Source organism: Cryptomeria japonica, chromosome 8 (assembly GCF_030272615.1).
Source record: "Cryptomeria japonica chromosome 8, Sugi_1.0, whole genome shotgun sequence".
NCBI lineage: Eukaryota > Viridiplantae > Streptophyta > Pinopsida > Cupressales > Cupressaceae > Cryptomeria > Cryptomeria japonica.
Window position 1 is genome coordinate 581,307,339 of NC_081412.1, and position 20,527 is coordinate 581,327,865.

At 36.8% G+C, this 20,527-nt stretch overlaps 1 protein-coding gene across 1 annotated transcript in view; it reads left to right on the forward strand.

Moving 5' to 3' along the window:
- Positions 1-1,022: 1,022 nt before the first annotated feature.
- Positions 1,023-20,527, forward strand: part of LOC131053071 (uncharacterized) — a 91,837-nt gene continuing 72,332 nt past the window's right edge. The window contains exon 1 of the mRNA XM_059210535.1: positions 1,023-2,082. Coding sequence (XP_059066518.1) covers positions 1,023-2,082 — 1,060 coding nt within the window. The remainder of the gene's footprint in view (positions 2,083-20,527) is intronic.

Below are 20,527 nucleotides of genomic sequence, written 5' to 3' on the forward strand. Positions count from 1 at the left end.
ATAAATTTTTACCCCATTTGAAAAAAAAAAGATTCATTTTCATAACTAAATTTCTCACATACGAAATATCTGATCTGTTTCATACCCCTTTGTAAGATTGTCAATAGTATATTGAATTTTATAAAACAAATTGATTAACTAACATGGTCCATGGGGAACCATATTCCAGGTTGGTGGCACTTACACTACAATTTAAGAAAGTGTTCAAGAACAACCTCTCACCGGGATGGTGATCAAAGAATGATGGGACAAACATGGAATTTGATGTACTCTATATTAATTTATTATAAAATTACTATAAAATAGAAAATCACTATTCAAATTTTTTTTGTGTCATCCTATAATTCATTTCCCATAATTTTTTTTTTTTTTTTTTGTTATCCTACGATTCGTTTCCCTTGAAATGATCTGCATGTCCCAAACATTAGGGTGGATTGATTAATCTAATAGCATTTCCATTATTGTTTTAGATTATTTACCAACAGATGCAACCATTGCAAGCATCTTTATTCAAATCTCCATAAGATATTTGAAATCATTTCATAGTTCCAATGACATATAAACTCATAAAATTTAAGTACTGTTATTCATGCTTAATTCCAAGAGCCAAATAGATATTGGAAATGTCACTAAAATTATCTCCAAAGTTGGCTGTTTTTGTTGGAATTGAAGTCCAACGGTCTGGACCATTCATATTCTTCTTCTTTCCACTTCTCTCATCTGTCTCTTCATATTTTCTGGAAATTTTTACAAATGAGTGAGTAATGCATGAAGTATTGTATTGTAAGCTGCTGGAATATCAATAAAACAGAGATTGTCCTGCTTTTACCGTAGAGGTAGTCATTAATGGCGAACCACATATTCTTTCTTGTATCATGTATTTCTTTTCTGCATAAGATTTGATTGTTGAAAATCAGAATTCATATTTCCTTTCTGCTCTGAAATACTTTAACAGTTTTTGTTGTTGAAAAATGCAGTGCCTAAAACCTTCCAACCTACCAATTTTTTGGAACACTAAAGAAATGAATAAACAAGATCTGCACAGAAGAATAAGATCGGAATCTGGTTCAACTAAATGCAATGGCTCATCTTCATCCGGAAGCATCTATACCCAAGAATGGAAAGAGATGGTAAAACAGATTAAGTCCCCAGCAGACTGGGATGTGTACCTGAAAACCAGACCAGAGCTGGTGGAAATAGGTATAAGAGAAGGTATTCCAGACTGTGTTCGTTCCCATGCATGGCAACTCACATCTAAGGGTTACCACCTTCTCCATTCCCACCAAGGACTGTATCATCAACTTCTAACTCAATCCAACTCTTTGTCAAATCAACCCTTGTGTAGACTTGAAAACATGGGCATTGTTAAAGACATCCATAAAACTCTAGAGTCACAGCACTTCTCTAACCAGGTCACCAGTTCAGGGTCTCTGTACAATGTCTTAAGGGCCTATGCAAACTATGATTCAGAAGTTGGGTACACAGAAGGAATGAGTTTTATAGCAGCATTACTTCTTGTCTACCTGAATGAAGAAGAAGCATTCTGGGTCATGGCTGCATTGCTAAAACAGGAAGGGAACAGGGGACTCAGGGGAATATATACATATCACATATATGATTTGTGTGTTTTTCAGTTTGAAAGTTTACTAAAGGATCACCTCCCAAAGCTGGCTTCTCACTTTGAGAAAGAAAAAATCAAAGCTAGAATTTATTTTCCTTGGTGGTGTATGACAATGTTTGCTGCTAGATTTCCCCTGAACTTTGTTAAGAGGATTTGGGACATTCTTTTCTCTGAGGGTTTATGGCTTCTATTTAGGGTTGGGTTGGCACTGCTTAAGTACTGTGAAGAGTATTTGCTTAGACTGGGTTGTGAGAGGCTCAAGAACACTTTGACTCTGTGTCTCTTTCCTGAGGATGCTCTGGATCCTGATTTGATATTGCCACTGGCCTATTCTTTTAGGGTTGGGAACAACAGGATGGAGGAGCTCAAGGTGGACTATGAGAGGATGAAGAATCTCCCATGCTTAAGACCTATGGAGTGTGTCAGGAGGCAACCTTTTCATAAGAATACTGGAGTACAAGGTGAAAATTCTCATGTTTGAAGTTTTTATATGTAGACATATGATTTCCGCAGTTCATAAAGTTATTGTGTATATGTTTTAATGTTTTTTTTACAATAGAATTAATTGGAAGGTCTCATTTTAGTTCACAAAGAGATTATTGAATGTGAAGCCCAATGGTCTTGCATTGTTCTTATTCTTCTGTCTCTTCCTGTCTCTCTTTTGTTTCTTTATATTTTTCTGGAGGTTTCATAAACTTGTCGATAATGTAATATGTATAAAATCTGTAACCTAAATAGAAGATTGTTCTTTTTTTTTTGTAGATGTAGTCATTAATGGTGAACCACATGATTACTATGTTATATACTTCATTTGATTGTTACAATGACTTAAATTCTCAACAGCGACAACTATTTCGTACATGAGAATTTTTTATACATAACTCTAAATAATTTTAAATAGCCTTTTTATAATATTATTGGAATATATTTAGAATTTGAAAATAATGGTTCATTTTATATTAATATATTTATATTTTAAATTAATGGTTAAAATATATTTATGTAAATTTATAAAAAAAATAATTGAGATTTTTTTTTATTGAAAATAAGATTAATAAATATAATTTTAAAAATAATAATTTAGATAATTTTATTTAGAGTTAGAAGTTTATGCAATAGAAATCAAAGATTTGAAAATAATTAGAATTTAAAATGTTTAGTTGATTTTGATAGTTAATAACTAATTGTCTATCATTTTGCATATTGAAGTGGTGTGGTGGACAATAAATTACTAATGTGTGCTATATAGGTTTACATTGGATAATACTAAAAAGAATTAAAGTGTGGCCATTATCTAGTGAAGTATGATTCTATTGTAGTAAGACCAAGAGCTCATCCTTCAGAGTGAATATGTGAAGGTTCTATATTTTTGTTGTTTTGATGAGAGATAAGATTTCAAAGTGGATGTAGAGATGACTCTTTGCATGTGTAGAAATGTATACATGCTACATGCACACATATGTTATGTATGCATATGTGTATTCATGTGTCTATATATATGTGCATTAATTTGAGTTATTTGTAATTAATTTAAGACTATGATATTCCTTTTTAATCCAATTTAAAATGAATAACAATAAAATCACTCTATTCATTCATTTATATTTTGCTTCTGTTTATTACAACTTGAAATATAATACACTTATTTTTTTTAACAAGATGAGCTAAAATTTTGCTGTTTAATTTTGGACGCCTTCAGATTGTGGTTGTTATAGGGACAACACCGTTGTTATGCTGCTTATAATATACAAAACAAGATGAGCTAAAATTATTCTTTTTAACTCACATTTTATAATAATTGATCCTCAAGATGAGTAAAACCAACATTAAATATTAATTAAAGTTCTACATGATACCTTAGATTGGAGAATTCTACTCAAAAGTAGTCTCCAATGTTTTGGTTGAGAATAGTTTCATCTTGATTGAGATTATCAAGTAATTGCTATGTTCTTTTTTCTTAAGAAAAAATAAATAATTTTAATTGGTAAGGATGGACTTCTAAGTTTAAGTTATGTTTTAGGTTAAATTAATGGAAATGGTTAAAATAATTTAATTTATAAATATCAATCTATTGAGATAGATTGATATGTTCTTCAAATGTAATTAATATCATATCACCAACTCGATCCTTATTGGATTTGATTCGATCTGCTTTTCCAGAGAGATGATATGCATGTCATCGATCAACACCACCAACACATCGCATTCCAATGTGCGTTTTCTAAATATGGAGGTTTGCACCATGCTTTTCTGCTTTTCTCTGTCACATGCCATAAATGGCTCAGATGTTTCCTTTAGCAAATGGGTACGAAGATCAGATCTTCTTGCAGGATAAGTTCAATCTCTTGCCAACATTTCTTCCTCAAGCTGCAATCTTCTGGCATCCTCCATGACTTGCAGGTTCTTCATAAAAGTCGACCTGCTTGCTGATTGTTATGTTGATGTACACTTCATTGACCTGTGTACTATCACTACCTGGCTTCCAACTATCATCTTTGTCAACATCCACCTCTGCTTGGTTTGCTAGATTGGTTTGACATTCTTCATTGACCGAGATTAACTATCGATTCGACTCACCTTACCAGTAAAACCTAACTCCATCGGTGGGCTTTCATACCTACAGATCTCTTCTCTTTCAGTGGAACAACTCTGCCTTCCACCAAACATGTTGGTCCTACTACTCAGTCCATTTACCGACAACATTAATATGAACTCTGAGTATATCGATTCACATCCTTTAGTTCTTCTCTTGCTTGCTTGCTTTGTCTTGTCCGTGGTCCTTCTTTACTGGTAAATGACACATTTCATGTGTACCGGCAACCTACCTTCAATCTGCTTACATACACATGGATTGACATCGTCATGTCTTAATTCTCCTATACCAGTCACCACTTCTTACTCACCGGTGACCATGCCAAACTAGTTGACATCAATGACAACTTAATGCCAATAATGCCAACAATCTCCCCCTTTGGCATTAATGTCTGTTGGCCATTTGGAGGAATTGATTATGTGTTGTATTGTTGTTTTGTCATTGATGCCAACACTAGGTGTTTTGATGCTTTATCGACACCCTTCTGGTCTTGGTAGGTTGAGTGGTTTCTGGTTGATTTGAATCCAGCATGATCCGGTAGGCTCCGGTATAGTTTGGTTATGGAATTGGCTTATTCATGATACTCATGTTTATATTCAGTTAGTTGGTTTTGGTCTGGTGATTGGATGCCATTGTGTTTTCTTAGAAGCCTGGTTTCTAGTTCCGGCGAGGGTTTCACTGGCAGAGCTTTTGATGAAGATCTTTGATGAATTGCATAAGTTGTGTTGGTGCATCTTCTAGTGGAGTTTCAAGATGTCGTTGGTGATCATGTTTGAGACTTGGCAGATGGAGATCATTGCTGTAGCGTGTGGACCTATACTGGGTCCCGATTGGTCTATGTTATGGACCGATTTAATGAAGTGTGTGGATTGGACCTCTCAATGTGTTTCTAGGATGTCTTATGTGTTTTGATATTATTTGTTTGGTCTAAGGCCAACATGTTTTGTAACTATGTAATTGGTTTATTGTCTAGTGGCCAACCTGATTGTTTATGGTTGAGGGTTTGTATATATAGATGCAAGATCTCATTGTAGATAACATCATGGTTATGGGAAATTGATATGTAATGTGCGAATAATGTAATATCATTCAGGTAGAGGATTTTGTCAATAATTGGAGATCGAATTGGGTTTATGTAAGAGGATTTAGTCTTCTGGTATTAAGCTTAACCGAAACTATACTCAGGCATAAGAGACACTATCTTTTGGAGTTCAACACTTCTCTGGATTGTAGTCTGGATTTCTACGTAGTTAGTGAGGCTCCTATTGTGATAAGCATTGTGATCTAGGCTATTGGACTTCCTACAAGTGCAGGCCTCTCAATTGTAATTTACATGCTTACTGTAGGAGTATTATCTAATTATGGGTAGGCTTCCCACAGTGGTTTTTCCCTTTTCCAGGTTTTCCATGTATAAATCTTGGTGTCGTGTGGATGGTATTTATTATGTGATTATTGTTTATGCTTAATTGGTTTAATTTCTATTCCGGTATTTGGTTTAAGCATTCTGGTATTAATGTTTTGGGTTCCAGTATTAAAGTTTTAATTGCTAATGGTTCCGGTAATCTGTGACAATTGATTCACCTCCCCCATTTCAGTTGTCTTTCGGTTATTTGAACTGTCTAACAATGTCAACTTACTACAAAACTTCATACCAATATATTTATCCCCTTTTGACATAATGAGAAAGGGTCAGGGTACTTTATACTCCCCCTTTGATACATACCTATCTCCCCCTTAGTGAAATCTTCTCTTAGTGATTACAGCCGATATTGAGACATACAATCATGAACTTTCCCTATGAACACCATGTGGTTCAAGAGTTATAGATGCCGCTATGAACTCCCCCTGAACCATATAACTCCTTACAAACTTAAGTGCATAAGGCAGGTGACACAACTCCCAATTTGTGTCTTAAGTACTCAAAAGTACTTACTGACAATGGCTTGGTGAAAATGTCCACCACTTGTTCTCCTGTAGGGACATAGTCCATCTTTACTTCCTATCCTTCAACATTCTCTATGAGAAAATGATACTTGATGGCTATATACTTTGTCCTGGAATGCATCACCGAATTCTTTGATATGTTGATGGCACTTGAATTATCACACCAGATGGGAATAGGATTAGGGATGCCCACCTGTATGTCCTTGAGGGTTTGCTTCATCCAAAGCACTTGAGAGTAGCATGTAGAAACAACAATGTATTCTACTTCAACAGTTGATAGGGAGACTGAATCCCGCTTCTTGCTATGCCATGAGACCAACCAGTCACCTAGGAAGAATGCTCCACCACTTGTGCTCTTCCGGTCATCAATGCAACCTGCCCAATCAGCATCAGTATATGCTTCTAAAAGGAATTCCCCTTGTTTAGGCCTTGTTTAGGGTACCACAATCCATAAACTGAGTGTTCCTTTCAAGTACCTAAAAATTCTGTTTACGACATTCATATGTGACTGCTTAGGTGTAGCTTGAAATCTAGTCACCATGCACATTGTCTGCACTATATCCGATCTAGAAGTAGTAAGATATAATAGGCTGCCTATCATGGATCTATACAATGTCTGATCCACCACTAGTGATTCATCAATCTTGCTTAATTTGATTCCGGTCGCCATGAGGGTACTTACTGGTTTGGAGTCCTCCATTTGAAATTTCTTCAACATATCCTTTGCATACTTGGTTTGTGAAATAAAGATTCCATTATCTTGTTATGATATCTGCAAACCAAGGAAGTATGCCAATTCTCCAAGCATTGATATCTCAAATTCTGACTGCATCTGATCAACAAATTCTTTGCAAAGGGTGTCCTTGTTGCCTCCAAAAATAATGTCATCTACATACACAACCACAATGATCATGTGGTTTCCATCTTTCTTGATGTATAAATTGTTGTCAGCACTCCCCTTTTTGAATCCTATCTCCTTTAGGTACTGATCTAGCCTTGAATACCATGCTCTAGGATCTTTCTTTAAACCATATAGGTCTTTCTTCAATCGACACATAAAGGTTTCATCATCATGTAGTAGAAACCCTTCCGGTTGCTCCATGTACATTTCTTCTTCCAAATTTCCATATAGGAAGGTAGATTTTACATCCATTTGATATACTTTATAACCCTTGTAGGCAGAAAAGGGTAGAAACATTCTAATTGCTTCTAATCTAGCTACCAATGCAAACGTTTCTTCAAAATCAACGCCCTCTACTTGAGAGTAACCCTTGCACACAACTCTAGCTTTATGCCTAACAATTTTACCTTCTTCATTCATCTTATTTTGGTAGACCCATTTGGTGCCAATGATGTTCTTGTCTTCCAGTCTAGGGACTAATTCCCAAGTCCTGCTCTTTTCAATCTATTGTAGTTCTTCTTCCATGGCATCCATCCATTCGTCTTTTGTTGGCCTCATTGAATGTTGTAGGTTCTACTTCAGTCATGAGGCAGAAGTTGACTTGTTCATCATTCCAGGCAAGTCTTCTCCTACTCTGCACACCATCACTCTTATTACCTAAAATCTGCTCTTCCGGGTGGTTGATTTGCACATACCGGTTTGGAGCCTTTTTGGATGCTTCTTCCAGTTCATTGTCTGACTGAGCTTCCTAACCTTCATCATTGGAATCATCATATCGATTTACCTGTGATTGTCTTCCTTTGTGCATATCCTCATCAACTCTTACATGCACACTCTCAATGACTCTTCTTAGTCTTTTGTTGTAGCATTTATAGGCCTTACTGTTAGATGAGTAACCAAGGAAGATTCCTTCATCACTCTTGGAATCAAAACTACATAAACCATCCATATATCTCTTGATAAAATACTTGCTTCCAAATACCTTAAAGTGCTTGACTGATGGTTTTCAGTCATACCATAACTCATAAGGTGTCATTTTGCTGTTTGTTCTTAGTTGAACCTGGTTCAAGGTATATGAAATAGTATGAACCACTTCCTTCCAATATATGTCTGACAAACTGGCCTCATTTAACATGGTTCTAGCCATCTCCTTGACTATCCCGTTCTTCCTTTTTACCACACCATTTTGTTGTAGTTTCCTAGTGGCTGAGTATTGCCTTCTAATTCCATGTCTTTCATAGTAATCTTCAAACTCATTTGATGTGAACTCTCCACCCTGGTCTGATCTTAGACATTTCAGCTTGCACCCACTTTCCTTCTCCACCATCTTCCTAAAGATCTTGAATCTGTCAAATGCTTTTGATTCATCTTGTAGGAAAGTGACCCATGTCATTCTTGAATAGTCACAATGAAGATCATAAAATATCTTTCACCGGCAAGAGCTCTTGTCCTAGTTGGACCACACAAATCTGTATGTACAATTTCAAGTGGTCTTGAGGTGTTGTGTTCTTTTGTTCTGAAGCTCACCTTAGTCTCCTTCCCTTTCACACATTCATCACAAAATGTGCTTACGGTTTGATGATGGGTGTAATATTCCTTACACACCCGTTTTTTCTTACTGCAACTAGGTTATGAAAATTTATGTGGCCTAATCTTCAGTGCCACAACTAGCTTTCATCCACTTGTCCCAACATACATTGGGATTCAAAACATTCTTTTAGATTATATACATTACCATCTGTCCTCTTTCCTTCGGCTATAGTTTGACTGGTACTCTCTTTCTTTATCTAGCAGCCAATAGAATCAAAGGTGAATTTATAACCTTTGTCACACATCTGACTCACACTCAACAAATTGTTCTTTAAGGCTTCCACATAATACACATCATGATCTTTTAGTTTTCCATCAATGTTTAGAGTACATTTTCCCTTTATTTTGATGGATGAGTTGTCTTTGAATCTCATTGAACCACCATTCCAATCTTCAAGCTTGATAAATTTCTTTTTATCACCGGTCATGTGGTAGGAACAACCATTGTCTACAACCCATAGATTTCTCCTTTCAAAATGTAGGACAATTTGCACTATCAGATTTGATTCTGCCTTGTCCTTTTCTTTCTCAACCCATATTAGTTTGGTTTCCTTCTCCTTGTTAGTTGCAATTTTGTGCTCCGGTTTAACTACCAGTTCTTGATCAAGATCTGTCCTCTTCTACTTGATTTTCCCATTCTTACAAAACTTTTTTATATGTCCAAACTCTTGACAGTTATAGCATTTCACATTTTCATTGAAGGATGAATCTTTGAAACTATTGTAGGACACTGGTTTGCTCTTCCTACATTCAGAAATCCTATGACCAAATCCATTGCACTGATAAGAGATGACATTCATATCCCAGAGTGCATTAAATGGATTTCTACTTTCATAAATCATAGTGGGCTTATTGTTTAATCTACAACCAGCTATCCTATGTCCAAATTTGTTACACCGGTAACAATAACCATGAAAGTTTGGAACATATTGGTTAGGTTACCTTAGTCCTACAAATGACTGCCTCACCAAGGGTCTTCCTTTCATGTTGCTGACTTTGGTGAAGCTTTCATGATCAACTCTTGCATTTCTCCTTAGATTTGCATGTAGGTACATTGAGTGTGGCCTCCGGTTCATTGATTGTGTATACCAATTTGTGTGGCGGTTTCTAACAGCATCTACATAAGTCTTCCTACCTGTATCCTTGCTTACTGTGAATGTCTTCTTCTCTTCACCTTCACTTGAAGCAGTGAGCTGTATCTCCTTACCGGATGTGTCCTTGTTGTTTGAACTTTATCCTTCTTCAAATCCTAAGCCACCAGTATCTTTAAATGGCTTCTGTTTACTCAACATCTTGTCGAAGGCTTCGGTTTTGCCTTCATATTTTCTTCCGACTTTCATTTCTTCCTTACTTTTTTCAAGCTCCTTTCTGAGCTTCACTATTTTTGCTTCTAGATCTTGATGCTCCTTTTCCTTCTTCATCAGATCAGAGGATGTCACTTGACATATCCTCTTGGCTTCTTCCAACTAGAGCTTCAAGTTAGATATAACTTGATTGGACTCATCTAGGGATTGCTTCAAGAGACCTTGTTCATCTACTACAGAAAGCTTGAACTTCTTGAGTTCTCTTCTTGTTTTACTCAGCTCCTCAAGAGCACTTATGATCTCACCTTCTAGATCCACTTCGGCCTCAATGTTTTCTTCTTCCTCATGTCCACCAACTGGTTCATAAAGTGCCATGAAGAGATTAACTTCTTTGTCATTCTCATGATAGTCATCTTTTGATGTAGTTTCTTCATTTGTGGCATCATCCTCAATAGTATTTAGGTTATTCTTCTTTTGGTAGCCTCTTCTTCCTTATCGACAGACATTTCTTTCTTTGTCTTTACCAACAGATCTGCTAAAACTTGTAGACTCATCTCCACCGGTTTCATTATAAGGACATTTTATAGCAAAGTGTCCAACTTTTCCACAGTTGAAACATTTGAGTGGTAATTTTCCTTTATACTTGCCAAATCCTCTCTTGAGATTTCTGACAAAGTTTTCTACCTCTACATCCGAGTCTTCACTAGATGCTTTATTAGCAACCTCTTCCTTGCCCTTCTTGGTGGAGTTGAACACTGCCTCTTTCCTTGAGGATGCTTCACTAGTTGTTCTCATTTCATAGGTTGTTAGTGATCCAAATAGCTCATCCATTGTGAAGATCTTCAAATCCTTGGCTTCCTCTATGACAAAAACCTTAGTATCATACTTAGGTGTGAGAGATCTAAGTACCTTCTTGAAAAGAATCTCATTTGCAATTTCTTCTCCAAGTCGTCTAATGGTGTTCACAGTTTCATCTATTCTTTGAAGGTAGTCAGCAATATTTTCTTCATCCTTCATCTTGATACCTTCAAGTTGATCCCTTAGTGCTTGTAGCTTGGCCTCTTTGACTTTTGCATCTCCTTCAAATAACCTTTGCATTTTATCCCAAGTCTCCTTGGCAGATGCATAGTGCATGACCTTGACAAACTCATTATCAAACAACCCGCTCAAGATAACATGTTTAGCCTTATCCTTTGCATTATTCTCATACTCCTTCTTGGCATCTAGATCAGTGGGAGGAACACAAGGGATAGTATACCCATTCTTGACAGACATCCACACATCAAAACCAAGGGAGGAAATATAGGTCTCCATTCTTCTGATCCAGAAGGCATAGTTAGATCCATCAAACATGGGGGATTTTGAGGAGACAGACTCATTTCTTGCTATTATGTTCTAAGACCAAAATCTACCCAAGGTTTAATCAACTGGGAACCTAGGCTCTGATACCAATTGTTGAACATAATGTACCACTGAGAGGGGGGTGAATCAGTGGTTCCTAAACGTTTTGCTTTTTAAACAACTTTGGAATATTGGTTATCACCCTAAGCACTAAACAATCAAACCGGTAAGACAAATGTTGATATCAAAAGAGGAAAACACACAAATGAAACCCACAACACCAGATGTACGAGGAAAACCAAATATGGGAAAAACCTCGGTGAGAAATTCTGCTGGAGTTTACTGCTCCAATCTAGCCTCACAATGAAACAATGGGTTACAATTATTTAGGGCACCAAACCAAGGAGCACCATCCCCTGCACCAAGCTCCAAGTCAGTGATGTATAATGAAATACAATTTTGATACAATTATAGCACCTGGTTGCAAATAAGTTTTGTAAAACCTGATCAATAGATTTCTGCCGGTTAACAACCTCCTCTTCTTCACTAGTTCTCACACTGTCGGTTATCAGATTACTCTCTCTGATCACTCACTAGTTACTCCTAGCATCTATTCTATCTCCCTCAGCCTCACACCACACTATGTCACTCTCAGATTCTTTCTTGATCAGTCACACCTCATTGGTTAGAATAACTATTAGACCTGCAATGGTTTACCGGTTACTTTGTTTCTATTGGTTAGAGCCTCTCATCTGTTCACCTACTAACTCACTTTGAAACTTTCTTAGAATAAACTCTAAGAAAGATGATCTTTCTCCTTGCTCAATCTCTCTTCTCTCTCTCTCTCTCTCTATCTCTCTCTCTCTCTTCGCATCAAGCATCAACAAGTTTCAGTCTCGAGCTCACATATTTATCTTCTAGGGTTCTCACTAAAGCAACATTCAAACAGTGCCATGTTAGGTTTTGCCTTCACCAACTTGATTCGTATTAGATTTGATCCGATCTGCTTTTCTAGAAAGATGATCTACATGTCATCGATAAGCACCACCAATGACTCGCATTCCAATGTGCATTTTCTAAATCTATAGGTTTCTACCATGCTTTTTTGCTTTTCTCTATCACACACCATTAATAGCTCTGTCGTTTCCTTTAGCAAATGGGTACGAAGATCAGATCTTCTTGCAAGATAAGTTCAATCACTTTCCAGCATGTCTTCCTCAAGCCGCGATCTTTTGGCATCCTCCATGACTTGTAGGTTCTTCATAAAAGTCGACCTGCTTGCTAACTGTTATGTCGATGTACACTTCACTAGCCTGTGTACTATCACCACTTGGCTTCCAACTGTCATCTTTATCAACATCCACCTCTGCTTCATTCGCTATGTCAGTTTGACATTCTTTGTTGACTGAGATTGACTATTGGTTCAAATCACCTTACCGGTAAAACCTAACTCCACCGGTGGGCCTTCATACCTACAACCTCTTCTTTGTCGATGGAACAACTTGGCCTTCCACAAAACATGTTGGTCCTACTACTCAGTCCATTTATCTATATCATTAATCTTCTCTGAGTATATCAGTTCATATCCTTCAATTCTTCTCTTTCTTGTTGCTTTGTCTTGTTGGTGGTCCTTCTTTACCAGTAGATGATAGGTTTCATGTGTACCGATAACCTACCTTCAATTTGCTTACATACATATGGATTGATATCATCATGTCTTACTTCTCCTATATCGGTCACCACTTCTTACTCACCGGTGACCATGCCAAACCAGTTGACATCAATGACAACTTAATGCCTATAATGCCAACAAAAGATTCCAAATCCAACATTGGTTCTCGACACCATACTATCCTCAAGGGAATGGAAAAGATGAGGCATCCAACAAAACAATCCTCAAAATATTGAAGAAAATAATTAATGAGGCTGGTAGGGACTGACATGTTCAATTGAATCCTTCTCTATGGGCTTATCGCACTAGCATTCATACACCAACTGGAGCAAATCCATATTTCCTTGTGTATGGATCGGAAGAAATCTTACCAATTTTAGTAGAGATACCTTCTCTATGTGTGTTACTAAAGGGACTCATTCCAGATGAGGAACTAAGGGTATCAAGGTTGTAAGAACTATAATTGTTACAAGAACATCACCAAAATGCTTCAGATCACTTAAAATCATATCAGCAAAGAATGGCAAGAAGCTATATTCACAAATTTAAGCCCATAGTATTTTAGTTGGGAGATCTTGTTCTCAGGGAAAATCCACGCAACTAGCAAGATAGAGAGAAAAAGGGGAAGTTTGATCCAAACTGGTTGGGTCCTTATATCATAGTAGTTGCATATGGATCTGGAGCTTACAGGTTGTCTACACTATAGGGTGAATGGTTTGAAGAACCAATCAACACCATACACCTAAAAAAGTTCTATGTTTGAGGTAGCGGGAAATCCAAAAAAAAGTGAAAAAGTAGAAAACCCATAAAAAGCAGAAAAAGGAAAATATAAAAATAGTGAAAAAAAAATCAAATATGAGAAAAAATGTAATAAAAACAAATGGTGAAAACATGGAAACATGCACTATTTTTCCGCTGGCTCTTCTATCTATGAGTTCACATTTCTTTCCGCATCTATCCATCACATACATACATATTCATAATAAGGCCTTTTGTAATTAATCAGACATATCCATCTTGCCATGTTTTGCATTATCATTGTATATCCATAATGAAGTTTGTCTCTAGCTGGGGGAAAAATCTTGAACTTAGCTGAGGGAAACATCGAAAACTTGGAAAAATAAAAAACATTGAAAAACTTAGAAAATCCAAAAACAATTTGGATTTTGAAAACAGACAAGCAGTAAGACAACAAAGCAAAACAAAATCAGGACGTAGACAAAATGAAACCATGAAATTCAAAATTCTGAGATTCAACAAGAAAGTAGCAATACATATCAACAATCATTAATTGGGATGATTATATTTGTTTTGAGAAAGAGAACATACATGTGACATGCATGATTCAATGTTTGTATCTTGATTTTCGATAATCATGACCCCTATGTAACTTGATGATGTCTGAAACTAGAGGAGCTATGATGGGGCATGGTTATTTTATTTGTCTTTTGTTTGTGGTTTATCTCTTAGTAATGTATGTACTTGTCTAAGGACATGATCGACAAAAGATCATTGAGGACATGCCAAGTCATACATGGAAGGGGATAATCCTTGTCTGTTAATTGGTGCAGGAGCACCTAAGGATTGAAATTCCCTTACCCTATTTTGGATTTTGAGACCTTCCAGTGGTCATGTACATACTTAAGGACTGGCCCTAGTCCATTTTGTTTGATTGTTTCTGGTAGTTTTTGAATTTTTCGTTATCGGCAAAACCCACCTCGATCGGCAAGTCTTACCTTGATGAGGTCGCCATAGTTGGAGTAGTTGTATCAGGTTTCAATGAGCATAGTTTCAAGTTACCCTGACGACCTGATGAGAAAGTATAGGTGCAGAGTATTGTTATCAGGTATCGGAGAGAGTGGTTTCAAGCTATCCCGCGGACCCGATAGAAAAGTGGACGGACCGGAGTAAGTCATCGACTATCGGAAGGAACGCTTCAATGTTACACCGATGAACCAATGACAAAGCACAAGTGGAGGAAGATGCCATCAGCCATCAGGATAACATGTTTGGAGGAGACCCGATGGAAATGCCCAGGAAGCAGAGGAAAGCATTGGCCATCGGACGAAGGGATTTCTTGCTATCCCGATGCCTGATAGGAAAGTGCGAAGCAAAAGTGTGAAGACATCAGTCATCAGTAGCCCCGTTTTGGTGTTCCATCGAAGACCTGATAGGAAGTACGACAAGTTAGAGGTTATCATCAGACATCGGTAACCTTGTTTGGATGTTACCTCGATGTTCTGATGGAACCTATGAGACAGTTACAAATGGAAACCATTGGTAATGAGATTTATCTCATCCAATAGGAGAAGTTCATAATAGAAGAGAAAATGTATAAAAAGACCCAACGGGCATCTGTAAGAGGTTGATGGCCTCGGAGAACAAATTTGTTTTTCTGAATAGCTATAAAGACGTCTATTTTGTGGTTTCCAAATTAGAGTCAAAATTCTGTTTGTGAATTGCAAATAATGTTTTAGAATCTTTAAGTTCATGAATGCTGTTAATGTAATTGTTTCTTTTCTCTATTTTGTGAGTTTCTGGTTCGAACCCGTGAATAAATTCAGGGTTTGTAAATACAACTTTCCTTTTCAATTTTTGTTCCTTGCTTGCAATAATCATATGGCTCTGACTTGAAACTCCACAAGATCATTGGAGATTGTCAAGCAGAGCCAGAAATGTACAATATGTTTTCATTTGAGAGAGACCAAGAAATGGCCATCGCCGTTTCTGCTTACTAAGATTAGGCAATCTTGGTGATACTCCAGCTAGGTTTCAGTAATTTGAAGGAGATAACTTGCAGGGGAAGAAAAATTTCTGAGAACTGGTAGAATATCCAGAAGGATACACGCCTGAAGCTGAGACATTGTATAACTAAAGAGGGAAAGTTTTCTAAACCAAACAAGACGGGTGGTTTTGCAAAGAGTGAAAGAATGTGTGTGTCCTTCACCCCTGCAAGGATTTAGTAAACAAGCTTACCTTGTGAGCTTGAGGAAGATGAGATAAGCAAACAAATGGTAGGGAAGACCTTAGAAGTCTAGAGGAGTAGACATGAAACCTAGAAAGAGATAGAAGAAAACCATCAAAGAAACCTATTTGATGGTAAACTAAGTGGCCTCCCTATCATATTGGTATTAGAGCCATAGTTTAGACTTGGGAAGAAAGTAGTTGATGTCAGATACTAAATCAGTAGGAGAAAATAGTCTCATAATGGTGACTAATGTAGAGTTAGCCAAGAAGGTAGAAGATCAGGAGGAAGAGAATAGACTCCTGAAAGAAAGATTATCACAATTGGAGAGCAAACAAGACATAGTTGAAGAAAAAAATGAGAAAGTGACAATCAAGGTCAATGAGGGGAAAGACAAAGAAGTTGTAGAAGAGGATAGGACTCTTGAACCAGACCCTATTGTACTGGAAGAACCTTTCCTGAAAGCAATTAAAGCCTTAGGAGGAAAATCCCTAGAAGGAGTGCCACTTTTTCATAGGAAAATGGAGCCTAAAGTAGTCATGGAATGGATTGAAGGAATGGAGAATCACTTTGAGTGTGATGGAATTAGTGAAGCCCAAAAGGTGAAGGTAGCTAAGTCTAGATTGAGAGGATCAACCTTAACTTGGTGGAAATTTATCCAAGAAGAAAGGCAAAAAGAGGGCAAGAACCCCATAGCTACTTGGAAGGGCATGTTAGCCAAGGTGAGGGAAACCTATATCCCTGGAGATTATGAAATCCAGTTGCACAAGATGAGACAAAACTTGACGCAAAGAGACTTGGATGTGAGTAGCTACACTGAGGAATTTTAGAAATTGTGTCTGAGATCCAAGGTGGTATAGGATGAGAGCATCAAGGTAGCCAGATACTTGAATGGCTTGAGATGGAATATTCAAGAAGAGTTGAGTTTGTTATGTCCTAACACTGTGCATAAGTGATATCAATTGGCACTGAAGGTGGAGGAAAAGAGTAAAAAGAAGGAAGAAAAAAGCAACAGAGGAAGAGGCAGAGGAAAAGATGGTAGAGGCCAAAGAGGCAGTTTTGGTGGAAGAGGAGCAGATCAAAGGTCCCAAGGAGAGTCCAAACTTATAGAGAAAAGTGAGGATTCACATAGAAAGAGAAGCTATAGAGGAAGGGGATCATCTAGAAACCCAGGAAGAGGTAGATTTAGTGGACCAGGAAGAGGGTCCTACTTCTCAATCATGAAGTGTTACAATTGCCAAAATTTGGGTCACCCTACCTATATATGTCCAGAGAAATCCTCTTCTTCTCAAGGAAGTGAAAGAAGAGTGACATATGCACAAGAAGATGCATAAAACAACAAGACACAAGATATGATCTTACCTCCTGAAGATGGAGAAATTTTAATGATAAGAGCCCTGATTAAGGAGCCAATCAAAGAAGAACCAACTCAAAGAAGAGGTTTGTTTAGAATCAAATGAAAGGTCCTTGGTAAGGTTTGTAGAGTGGTGATAGATTCAGGTTCTACTGACAACATTATGTTAGAGGAAGCAGTAAGTAAACCAAAGTTGAAAATAATTCCACATAGTAATCCATATAGGGTCACTTGGCTCAACAAGGAGCAGCATGTGGTAGTAAATGAATACACATGGGTTGAGTTCAACATAGGTAGTTATAAGGATAAAGTCTTATGTGACATCCTATCTATGGTGCTTGCCATCTACTTCTTGGTAGACCATAGCAGTTTGACAGAAAGGCCATTCACAATGGAGAGAAGAACTCTTATTATTTTCAAAAGGATGGAGTTACATACCATATTTAGTCCCTAAGTGATGAAGGAGAGAGCAACAAAACTAAAGGCCCAAATGTGTTATTGGTAGGTGAAAAAGAGTTCATTAACACTCTCAAGGAAGGAGGAGTGGGATTTGCTCTTATAGTAAAACCAAAGGAAGCAAAGAAAGAAAAGAAGGTTAAAATACCTCATGGAGTGCAACAGATACTAGACAACTTCAAAGCAATCATAAGTGATGGAGCACCAACAACCCTACCTCCTATTAGAGCCATAAGCCATCAGATTGATTTTATTCCCGAAGAATCATTACCCAACAAAATAGCCTATAAGATGACTTTAGAATAGAACAAGGAAGTGGCTAGACAAGTCCAAGAATTGTTGGACCAAGGGTTGATAAAGAAGACCATAAGTCCTTGTGCCATACCTACAGTGTTAGCACCTAAGAAAGGAGGAACATGGAGGCTATGCACAGATTCAAGAGCCATAAATAGAATCACTATCAGGTACAGATTTCCTATCCCAAGAATTGAAGACTTAATGAATTTATTGGGAAATGCAAAGTATTTCACTAAGATTGATCTTAAGAGTGGATACCACTAGATCAGGATAAAAGAAGGTGATGAATGAAAAACAACCTTCAAAACCAATGAAGGACTTTATGAGTGGCTTATTATGCCATTCGGTCTTAGTAATGCTCCCAGTACATTCATGAGACTCATGAATGAAGTGCTGAAATATTTTATTGGTAAATTTGTTGTTGTATACTTAGATGACATCTTGATTTAGTAGAATCAAAGAGGAACATCTAGAGCATCTTAGTATTGTATTGCAAAAATTGTATGATGAGCAACTAACAATAAACTTAGAGAAGTGTGAGTTTATGAAGCAGGAACTTGTCTATCTTGGATTTGTAGTTTTAGGAGGAGATTTGAAGATGGATACATCAAAGGTGGAATCCATCACAAATTGGCCAACACCAAAGGCAACAAGTGCAGTAAGAAGTTTTCATGGTTTGGCACAATTCTACAGAAAGTTTATCAGAGGGTTCAGTGAGATTTGTGCACCCATGCTGGATACCATCAAAGGAGAAGTTAAGATTAAGTTTTAGTGGACCAATGCAGCTAACAAAGGGTTTGAACTTTTGAAACAAAAGGTAGCTACACAACCAGTACTCATTCTTCCTAGTTTTGAAAAGTTGTTCACAATTGAATGTGATGCTGAAAGGAAATAAAAGAGCAAGGAAAGGAAAATTAATCCAAGAAAGTTTATGATGAAGTAATTGTTACCAAGAGAAAAGCAATAAACTTGGAGCATCACCCAAATGTGAAGAAGGAGGCACAAGAACTTTTGAAAGGGGAAAAGCAAAGAAAAACCCCTTGTGATATTATGAATGAGGCAATGCCTAAAAATGAAAAAGAGAGAGAGAGAGAGCAAGAAGCTCTTTACAATATTGTCATTAAGAAGAAATGAGAGAGGAGGCATCTCTTAAATAGAGATGAGGAGAGGAGTTACAAAGTAACTCCCAAATCTATGAATGCCACCATTCATAAAATGTGTGTGCCATGTGTCCACATCCTCTTATGGAGGAAATCTAATATTCCTTAATAAAGGAAAATAAAAGAAATGACCTGTCCTCACACATGTACTAGAGGACAAATTACATGTAGGAATTCCAAAGGAATATCCTAAACTAAATAAAAATAAACCTAAGCTAAGTAAAGATTAAATATTCTAACACCCCCCCTTAAGCTTTACTTGGGGAGCTTACATCAAACCCTTCAATGGGTTGTAATCCAAGATTTTTACAATGAAATTGGAACTTTTCTTTACAAAGTGGCTTGGTCAAAATATCTGCAACTTGGTCTTCCCCCTTGCAATAGAGGAGTGAAACTTGCTTGTCTTCAATTTGTTCTCTAATAAAGTGGTGTTGGAGAGCAATGTGTTTTGTCCTTGCATGGAAAACTGGATTTTTAGCCAAGGCAATGGCACTTTGGTTGTCACAATACAATGGAGTTGGTTCGTGTTGAGGTAGACCCAAATCTTCAAGAAATCTTCAAGTAATCTTCTAAGCCACAAGACTTCTTTGGAAGCATTAGTGCATCCTTTGTACTCAGCTTCAGTGGATCCAAGAGAGGTAGATTGTTGCTTTTTACTATTCCAAGAAATTGCTCCTGAACCAACAAAAAAACAATAACCACAAGTAGATTTCCCATCATTGGGATCTCCACCTAGATCGGAATCAGTAAAACCTTTTAAAGTAAAATTAGAATTGGCATCATAAAACAAACCTACATTAATTGTTCCTTTAATATATCTTAAAATTCTTTTAGCAACTTTAAAGTGTGTTTGTTGAGGTTTAGACATGAATCTTGAAACCAAACCAACACTATAAGCAATATCTGGCCTAGTAAGAGTTAAATAATTTAAACTTCCAACTAATTGTCTATACAAAGTAGGATCAACAAGAGGAGTTTGCATATCAAGCATTAACTTAGTGCCTAATTCAATAGGAATTGAAACATGATGAGCATCATTCATTTTAAATTTATCTATGAGATCTTGAGCATATTTACTTTGAGATAAGAAAATTCCTTTAGAGGTTTGCCAAATTTGCATTCCTAAGAAATAATGTAAAAGACCTAAATCAGTCATTTGAAATTTTTGATTAAGTTGAAACTTAATATCAGAAATCAAAGTATTGGAACTTGAAGTAAGAATCAAATCATCTACATACAAGATAATAATTATAATATCATCTTCACTATGTTTAATATACAAGTTAGGATCATTTTTACTTCTAATAAAGCCTTGAGAAAGAAAGAATT